Consider the following 9422-nt stretch of genomic DNA (forward strand, 5'->3'; position numbering starts at 1 on the left):
GTTGCCTTGTGTGCTTCGGACATACAGTACAATTGTAGCATACACATAAAAACGGATAGCGAACCTTGCACCTGAGACCTAGTAGGGGCAAGCGCACGTCGGGAGTCCTCCTGAGAACTGGCACAGTGAACGCCCCTCCCCGGGGCCTTAGGCGCCCTTAGAGCACCATGGGCTTCACTCTGGGCCGCTACGTCTCGTTGAGCGTGCTGGCAGCGGGCGCAGTGGTGTACCATGCCTTCGCGACACGCCAATAGTGAGTCGAGGCCTGCCGGCTTTTCTGCTTGTTGAATGATTTGACCAACTGGCGAAGGGACTCGGCTGCCAGGACACTTATGGGGCTTAAATAACAGATGCCTGCCTGTCCCCGACCCACAGCTTCTACCGCAGCACGATCTACCTCTCCTCGTCGAAGATAGCGGTGGCAGCCATGGGCAATCTGGCTTTTGCGCTGGCGCTTGTGACCAACCAGCTTGTTATCAAGGTGCGGGGTGGGCCGATGGCGATGCGGTTACAGATCGTGGCCGGACCCTCAGCCCGCAATGCGTTGGGTATGTATGGGCGCATCCTATGATGTCTGGGGACGTCTGGGGTTGTGAGAGTGCCGGGGTGTGTCAGTTGACACGACCGACACGGTGGGTAGCCACCATCCCGGCGTCTGGCAATTGCTTTCGGCTCAAACATACGTACGATGACCCGATAGCAGACGTCCCGGGCATTCAAGTCCTTGAATGCACTGGCTCGCATTGCTTTGCGCAGCGGGCGCGTATCCGGTTACTCCCAGACACCAGCCCACATGGCCCAAACCCAAACCCAGCTCGCACACCCGCCCAACTCTGCCGCCCCGCCCACCCCGCCCTGCTACCCTCCCCCCATCACACACGCACAGCTGTTCCTGGGCAGCCTTCGTGACATTGAGCAGGAGATGATCCGCGAGCGCCTGTCCAGCGCGGTGATGGAGTCGCTGCTGGCGCTCACCATCTTCCGGGAGGAGTTCTCCGCCTTCTTCGTGGCTATGTTCGCCAGCCTGGTGTTCATAAAGGTGGGCCTTAATGATTACAAGGGGATTAAAGAGCGGGCGTTAGCGCGCAGGCTACGCGACGTCAGCAGCAACACCCGCGCGCGCGCTGCGCTGACGCATCCTGGCAGCCCGGCCCTGGCAGCACGGCCCGCCGTCACGCCGTCATACCTCGCTCCCTCTTCTGCGGCCTGCACACGCGCTCCCTCCTGCAGGTTATGCACTGGCTGGTTCAGGACCGTGTGGACTATGTGGAGGTGACGCCCAGCATCAGCCTGCTGGGGCACGCCCGCATCGTGGCCTTCATGGCGCTGCTGCTGGTGAGAGGGCGCGGCGACAGGGAGGCGGGCAGGCGGGTAGACACACACGCACTCACACAAACACACGCACGCACACGCACGGACATATACATACACACACGTGCGCACTGTCGTTGCGCATCGTTTTCCTTGTGCTCTTTAACACACGTGCGCGTAGGCGTGTCCGTTGTAGACACTGGCGCTCATTGAGCAGTGGTGCGGGGGGCGGTGTTGATGGGGTACGAGGCGAGGGTGGGCTTTTCTCGACCCAGGTCAACCGAATCCCGGAGCTCAAGAGGGTGAAGAGGAGGGCGGGAGTAGTAGTAGCAGAAACCATTCAGTGGGCTTGTATGAGATGCGGCGGGGTCGTGGGCATGTCGAGATTTGTAAAGTCGATATGGCGCCAGAAAGCAGGCGGCGCAGGCAGCCCGGCGAAACCGAATGCACCCACCCGCCCATCCGCCCTGGTTGCTCTCGCCCGGGTCTGCACGGCACCCCTCGACCTCTGCACCCACGCCCCCACGCACGCCCCCACGCACACACCCTACACACGTGCGCGCAGGCCGTGGACGCCGCGTTCCTGCAGTACACCATCGCCGGCACCATCGCCAGCAGCGGCCAGTCGGTCATGCTGCTGTTCGCGTTCGAGTACGTCATCCTGGTGAGCGGGCCGCGTGTGTGTGTGTGTGTGTGTGTGTGTGTGTGTGTGTGTGTGTGTGTGTGTGTGTGTGTGTGTGTGTGTTTGTATATGCGTGCGTGCGTGCGTGTGCTGAGGGAGACGACGGGCCTGGTAGTGTGGGTAGTGTTCAAGGTTTGGACTGGAGGGAAATGCGTGGCTGGGGCTCCCGTCGCGCTAGGCCCGATCATATTCATGCACACGTTGTGTCCTTGAACCACTGCGCCCGCACCATTTCCGCACACACACCCTCATCACGTCCACTACGACCTCACCACGCCGGCCCCCTCCCCCCATCCTGTACCGCTTTTCCAAACATCCTTGCAATCCCCCCGCGTCTCGGTCCCCCTGCAGGCCTCCACCATTGTGCGCTACGCGCTCAAGTACGGCATGAGCATGGCTGACCTGGCCATGGACGGCAACTGGACGGTGAGGAGGGGGCGGGGCGTAGGGAGGGCGGGAGGCAATTGGATGGTGAGGGGTGTGGTGGTGATGGTGGTGGTGGTCTCACCTATGTGGTTCGTGGAGTGTCGAGGGGCTATAGCAGGGATTGGGGTGGGGTGGGGAGAGTTGTAGATACGAGCTCAAAGTAAAGGGGCGGTGACCTCATTAGGGCCTCCCCTGGCCTCGCCGGCTGCTTCTCCTGTCGGTCTTCTCCTCCCTCCCCTCCTATCATCCCCCGCCATTCCCACCTCCCTCTCTCCCTCTTCCCTCCCATACCATTTTCTCAGCTAGCTATGAATGTCACCCCACCCTACGTAACAGCGCGTCTGCTAAACTACTGTTCCTGGCTACGCCTTCACTTCTTTAATGAATGTAACCCACCCCAACTGCACACAACAGGGCAAGGGCACTGCCGTGTTCTACCTGGAGCTCATCGCCGACCTGCTGCACCTGTTCGTGTACAGCACCTTCTTCGCCATCGTGTTCATGCACTACGGCCTGCCGCTGCACCTGGTGCGCGACCTGTACAGCACCTTCCGCAACTTCAGGTCGCGCATGCACGACTTCCTCAGGTTCCGCCAGGTGCGGCAGGTTGGGCGGGTGGGTGGGCGGGTGGATGGTAGATGGGTGGGCGCTTGGATGGAATGCTGGGCGCGGCTGACAAAGAAGATATGATCTTAGCTCAACCTGTCTACCATGCATTGGCACACACAGTCCGCGCTCCCCTCATCATCGGGCCACAGGTCACGGCGCGGCTGGACCGCTTCCCCGACGCCGGCGCCGACGACCTGCGCCGCTGCGACGGCGTGTGCATCATCTGCCGCGAGGAGATGGCGGAGGCCGGCTCCAACAAGCGCCTGTTCTGCGGCCACGTCTTCCACCTACACTGCCTGCGCTCCTGGCTGGAGCGACAGCAGAACTGCCCCACCTGCAGAGCCTCCGTCTTCCGACGCCCGCCGCCGGCGGCGCCGGCGGCGGGCGCTGCGGCTGCGCCGCAACAGCAGCCGGCGGCGGTGGGGGCGGCGGCTGACGCGCACCACGCCGCGGCGGCTGCAGGCGCGGCGGCTGGTGCCGCTGGCGCGGCCGGCGACGCCGCGGCGGCCGTGCACCACCCAGCCGAGCCGCACGCAGCCGCTGCGGCGGGTGCCGCGGAGCTGCGGCACCGCCACCACACCCCGCCCGCCCAGTCCGCGGCCCCTGCAACCCCTGCGGCCATGCCTGCGGCGAGCGCCACGCGTGCCGCGGCCACGCCCGCCGCCGCCGGCTCGTCCGCGCACGGCTCCGGGGCTGGAGCTTCCGGCTTTCCTGCGGCTGCTGCCATGGCAGCCGCTGCGGCTGCTGCTGCTAACTCTTCAGCGCACGCGCCGGCGGCAGCTGGCGGCGCGGCGGCTGGTGCTGCCGGTGCGGGTGCCGGCCACCCGGCCGCCCCATCCGTTGGCTCCATGGCGCCGGCTATCAAGGAGATCCTGAAGGTGCGGTCGCGGCCATTGGGTACTGAGACCTGGCGGACACGAATGAATATGTACAGTTCCCATGTGCTACAACCGTTTGTAAATGTTGCCGATGCGCATTGTTTGCAGCACCGTGCTTTTGTTTATTCCCATTCCACTCCACACCACACCCCTATCTCTTATCTCTTCCACCCTTCCCCCGCCTCCCCCGCCTCGCCGCACAGCTGCACTACAACTCAGCCCAGTGGCTGCGCGCGGCGGCGTCGGTGTACCCCGCCCGCAGTCCGCTGCAGCTGGCCTACGTGGCGGAGCACAACTTCATGCAAGCGCGCATCCGCAGCCTGGAGGCCATGGCTGCGCGCTACGGAGCCGGCGGACTTCCGGTCACAACCGGCGGCGGCGGACTACCGGTCACAACCGGCCCCGCCGTCGGCGCCCCTGGCGGCGGCGCCCCGGCGGCGGACCCCTACCCCACCATCCCGCCGCCCTTTGCCGGCGGGCTGGGCGCCGCGACGGCTGTTCCGCCGCTGGGCGGCGCCGCTGGCGCTGGCGGCGCCTCCGCCTACCCGCCCATGTGGTCGGCCGCCGCCGCCGCCACGGCGGCCGCGGCGGCGCCGCCGCCGTCGGCTCCAATGCCGGCCGCGGCGATGATGGGGCTGTTCAACCCCATGGGCTTTGGCGGGCTGCCGGGCGCCGGCGGCTTCGGTTTCCCAGGCGCCATGTTCCCGCCGGGCCTGGGCGCCGGCGGCTTGGGGCCGCTGATGATGCCCAACCCGCTGGCACCGGGCGGCGGCGGCCTCATGCCGCACCTGGTCCCCGTGCCCATGCCGGCAGCCGCGGCGGCAGCGGCCGGTGGCGCCACGGATGCCAGCAGCAGCAGCAGCACCGGTGCCAGCCCGTCTGTGGCGGGTGTGGCGGTGCCGTTGCATCACCACCAGCTGGCGGCGTCTGCGGCGGCGGCGGCGGCGTCTGCGGTGGCGGCGGCCATGTTCGGCGGCGGCATGATGCCCACTGGCGGCGGCATGGTGTTCGTGCCGGCCAGGCCCCAGGCGCAGCAGCAGGCCGCGCAGCCACAGCAGCCGGCGGCGCAGGAGCAGAAGCCCGCAGCTGCAGCGGCGGCGCCGGCGGCTGAGCCTGTGGTGCCTTCCGACGGCGGCAACGGCGGGGTTGCGGCCAGCAGCGGTGGCGCTGCTGCCGCCTCGCCAGCCAGCGCTAGCAGTGTCCCGTCGGAGCCGGCGGCTGCCGCTGCTGGGGCCTCTACCGCTGCTCCTGCAACTGCCCAGCCGGAGGCTTCCCCAGCGGAGGCCAGCGCGGGGCAGGCGGCTGGCGCGAAGGTGGAGGAAGCTGCGCCGCCGTTGGCGGCAGCTGTGTCGGAGGCTGGCCAGGCTGCGAAGCCCGAGGCGGCGGCAGCGGTCAGTCCTGCGGAGGGGGGCCACACCGGCGCGGCTGGCGGAGCAGCGGAGGACGGCGCGGCAGCTGACGAGGCGGATGCGGACGCGGAGGAGCTGCGGCGCCTGCGGCTGCAGCGCTTTGTGGGGCCGCAGTAGAGGCGTGTTGTGACGGCAAAAGCAAGGTGTAGGCTGTGTGTTAAACAAAGGTACGGTACTAGATCTTCGTCGACAGTGTCGCCCTTGGCGTCTTGGCACTAGCGGCAAGCGTAGAGACGTGTTGTGTGTACGAGTCACACGAGGTTGCTCACAAGGAGGCAGTGGAAGGTCCTGGACTGCGGTGATCAGGACGTGACGTGCAGGCTGCCAGGAAGGGCAATTGCATCGACACTTCAAAAGCGTTGAGGTGTTTTGAATCCCTGCTTTGGCATGCCGAAAGCTCAGACATCGTACGGCCGTGTGGTGGGAGTGTGTGTAACATGGATACGGTAGATGGGCTTTACCAACCCGGTGGGCGCAGGTCAAATACGCAGCAGGCCCAGCCGCACAACTACTCGAACCAGCAGGATGGTCCGCTGTGGAAAGGGTGGCCTGGAGACCTGGACCGACAGCTCGCACCGGTGCCGACTGCCGAACATGGGTATAAACACGCGGCAGGCGCTATAATGTTGCGGGTCCGGTCACGCATGCTGGTAAATGGCCGACAGTTGAAGGTGGGACAATGCGCGTGTGCAAGCACGCCAAGCGGGGCGGGGCGGGGCCATCAGTGCACGCAACGTCTCGTTAGCTGCCTGCAAAAGCTCCTGCACGCCAGCACCTCTCAATTAAAATCGGCATGGCATAGTCATCATAAAGACAATGTCAGAACGCGCGGCCAGGACTAGCGTGCGCGGGCCAGGCGCGGTGGCGCGGCGGTGACATGCATGCCGCCATCATCACTCATCACCTGATCACCTACCGCGACATCGCCGTGGGTCCGAAGTTGCGCCGCCGACGGGGTGTTACAGCTGGTCAATGGTGTCACGTCCACCGGAGGGGGCCGCAGTAATAAGCAGGCGAGCGGGGGGCATGTCGTGGGGAGCTTCAGTCGGTGCTGTGGTGTTTTCATGGGCATGGGAGGCCGCCCTGGGTCGCTCCCGGTCCGTCACTCCTCCCCGCCCCTGCGTGAATGCATTCCCTTGCCTCAAAGGAAGCAAGTAAAGTGTAGAGTGCCAGGGAAGAGGTGCGTGGGCACACGTGGAGGGCATGCACACCAGGCACAGAACAAACGAGGCACGTACGAAACTAACCAGACGGGAGGAGGAGGAAAACGGGAAGTACAGGAAGAGGAAATGGAAAACAAACACGTGCTTGTACACCCCCAGGCAAATAAGAAGCCCCCAGCCAGGAGCCCGCCGCAGGGCACGGCACACGATGCAACACGCAGCCGCTACCCGACCACGACGCACGCCTGTTGACCCACGCTGACCCACGCTTCGACACGCACGACCAGGCACCAATGGCTGACAATCACACCGGAACCACCGCACAGGCACTCGCGCCATCCACGCACAAAGCATTCCAATGCTTGACGCTGCAGCGCGCAGCACGGTTCATTTTCTGGGGGCTTGGCTAGCTAGGCCGGGCGCAGGGGTGGTGTCGGTCGCTTGCTTGGTCCGAGCGCAGGGCGGGTGGGCCGGGTGCAAGCGGCGGGTACCACTCCAGGGAAAGGGCGTGCTCCCAGCCAGGCCCGGCTTGAGCGCCAAATGACGTCCGTGTGTATGTGTGGTTACAAGCATTCTTCAAGATCACGGATTAAAGGCGGCTAGCAGGCGCGTGGGAGCGTGCCGCCCCGAGAACTTTCATCAGCATGATTCTGCGTCGTCGCCTGCTGCATGCAGCAGTGCCGCTGCGGCTTACTCCAGATAGAGCAAGCACGAACACGACACCACATCATCATCACGCACAATATATAGCGCTGCTGCGTTCGCGGTTCCTTCACGGTTGCAACACCAAATGAGCCGCTGGCCGCCTGAAGTGTCCGCGACCCGCCGTGGTCATAGCTATGGATCTACCTGGCACACATTTCGTTGCGACGCCTGCACTCCGGCCGCCTTCAAGCCCGCGGTAAGGCACCGGGCGCAGCGCCCAAGCGCGGGAAAACGCATCCGGCTCAGCCCTAGCTCCTCAAAGCGCCTGCTATGCAAACTTTGCAGAATCTCTTGCATTAGCGCATCAGCAGCAGGGCTGCTGGGCGCATGGCTGGGCTGGAGCAAGTCCGCGCTGCGGGCTCAAAGCGCCTGTGTACGCTTTCAGCTCTCTTCCAGCGCTTTTTTTCATGCACAGAATTCAGCTTTTGCCTTTGCACCCGCTTTGCAGCAACCGCAGCGCAGGCGCGGCCACGGCACTTGCAGGCGCGCTACTGGGTGCGCCTGGCTCCAAGCGCTGGCACTTAAGGCTGGCTTAGCAAATTAAGGTATTCATATGGAGCAGCTTTCCAGGGCATTCCGCGCGGGTCAACCCACGGTCAAGCGGGATGGGGCTTCTTTTCGTTTGCAGGCCATTCTTTACTTGGGCCACGCGCGGCGTTCTATAGCAAAAGCTTTCAGTGAGCTCATACGCGCACACACATACATACAACTAGCTTTCCTCTCAAGCCCCAGAGCCTCGCCTAGCTAACTATTTCCGACTTGCGTCTTCTTCCTCGCTTTTCCTATCAAAGGCCCTCAACTTGCAGCATCGGCTCACTGTGGCACTTGTTGCTTGTGGCGACAAGCATCGAGTGGGCGGCACTGCAAGAGGCGCACACGCTTCCGACGGACGGAAACGCGCTCCTGGTAAGCCTGAGGCTGCTGCGGACCAGCGGACCCACCTGTTTCACGCACTCAAAGGCAGCTGAGGAAGTTACATTGAAGCAATGGTCACGCAAGCTAGTTGGATTAGGCGTGGTGTGGGGCTGGGTCCCTCGATGGATGATCTCGGCTGTGCGCACTCCCTGCCCTCGCTGGTCCTGGCGCGAGGAGCCGCTTCACCAGTCACATTGTGCATTGCTGTAAGACTTTGGACCAGTGACACCGCCCCTGGCGAGCGGAGGCGGCACATCGCTAAGCTGCAACCTTTCCCCGTTGTGCTCGCCCAGGCTCTCCCGTGCTGTTTGCGGCGGCAAGGGCAGCCTAGCGGTATGGTGAGTCAAACAAGCATAGGGGTACTCATTGGTGGTGATTGGGAGGTCAGTGGTGAGGTCTGCATAGCTGTTCGGGCCCTGCAACAACGACCTGCAACTGACATGTCTAGAACATACACTTGCGCAGTGGAAGCTCGTTTGTGGGGCCGTTGCAGTCTTTTGACATATGGTGTAAGTAGCCCTCATCTGCCTGTGTGTGCAGGATTGCGACCTGCTGGAGCTGCAGCAGCACACTTTGCGAGCGAGGCTGCTCAAGGCCAAGGAGCGGCGGCACATCGGCCACAGCAGCAACATGCAGGTGCGTGCATTCGGGACCGAGAGGGAAGGGTTGCGATAGCTCGGGTGCGGGTCGATGTTCCAAACTCGCTCCATCTAGCGCATGCGCCTGCTGCTCGCTCCTCGCTCGCCCGCCCCTCGACGCTTTTTGACCCCGCCCCGCCCCGCCCCGCCCCGCCCCGCCCCGCCCCGCCCCGCCCCGCCCCGCCCCGCCCCGCCTCGCCCCGCCCCGCCCCGCCCCGCCCCGCCCCGCCCCGCCCCGCCCCGCCCCGCCCCGCCCCGCCCCGCCCCGCCCCGCCCCGCCCCGCCCCGCCCCGCCCCGCCCCGCCCCGCCCCGCCCCGCCCCGCCCCGCCCCGCCCCGCCCCGCCCCGCCCCGCCCCGCCCCGCCCCGCCCCGCCCCGCCCCGCCCCGCCCCGCCCCGCCCCGCCCCGCCCTGCGGCCGCCCGCGCCCTCCAACAGGACTGCAACAACCAGAAGTCCAGCGCCCGCAGTCTCCTGTCCAAGGGCGGCGAGCACAAGGCCGCGGCCAAACCCATCAAACCGACCGGCGGTTTCCGTGCCAAGCTTCTGGCGGCGAAGCGCCGTGCCGCCTTTGGCGGTGGCGCCTCGACCACGGCTAAGGCTGGCCATGTGCCCGCGCCCTCTCCTAGCAGCGGCGGCAGCGGGTCTGACGCGGCCTCTGGCAGCGGTGGGATCTCCAACGGGGGGA

The 9422-nt window shown here is 65.4% G+C and overlaps 2 protein-coding genes across 2 annotated transcripts in view; both read left to right on the top strand.

Annotated features, from left to right (window-relative positions):
* The first annotated feature begins 58 nt into the window (after positions 1-58).
* CHLRE_04g217922v5 (uncharacterized protein) lies at positions 59-6060 on the top strand. Its single transcript, XM_001701224.2, has 9 exons — positions 59-253; positions 376-481; positions 887-1039; positions 1231-1335; positions 1877-1975; positions 2345-2419; positions 2834-3016; positions 3178-3906; positions 4110-6060. Exons 1-9 carry the CDS (start codon positions 168-170, stop codon positions 5430-5432), a joined length of 2859 nt encoding a protein of 952 aa, XP_001701276.2. The 5' UTR covers positions 59-167; the 3' UTR covers positions 5433-6060.
* A 1263-nt stretch (positions 6061-7323) lies between these two features.
* Positions 7324-9422, top strand: part of CHLRE_04g217923v5 (uncharacterized protein) — a 6212-nt gene continuing 4113 nt past the window's right edge. Inside the window, exons 1-4 of the mRNA XM_043061758.1 lie at positions 7324-8089; positions 8392-8436; positions 8639-8734; positions 9173-9388. Coding sequence (XP_042925014.1) covers positions 8434-8436; positions 8639-8734; positions 9173-9388 — 315 coding nt within the window. The 5' untranslated portion in view covers positions 7324-8089; positions 8392-8433. The remainder of the gene's footprint in view (positions 8090-8391; positions 8437-8638; positions 8735-9172; positions 9389-9422) is intronic.

This window comes from Chlamydomonas reinhardtii, chromosome 4 (genome assembly GCF_000002595.2).
Source record: "Chlamydomonas reinhardtii strain CC-503 cw92 mt+ chromosome 4, whole genome shotgun sequence".
NCBI lineage: Eukaryota > Viridiplantae > Chlorophyta > Chlorophyceae > Chlamydomonadales > Chlamydomonadaceae > Chlamydomonas > Chlamydomonas reinhardtii.

Coding starts and splice junctions, on each gene's coding strand:
- CHLRE_04g217922v5 (XM_001701224.2), top strand. CDS start 168: ATGGGCTTCACTCTGGGCCGCTACGTCTCGTTGAGCGTGCTGGCAGCG. Junction 1,336..1,876: donor CCTTCATGGCGCTGCTGCTG/GTGAGAGGGCGC, acceptor ACGTGCGCGCAG/GCCGTGGACGCCGCGTTCCT. Junction 3,907..4,109: donor CTATCAAGGAGATCCTGAAG/GTGCGGTCGCGG, acceptor CTCGCCGCACAG/CTGCACTACAACTCAGCCCA.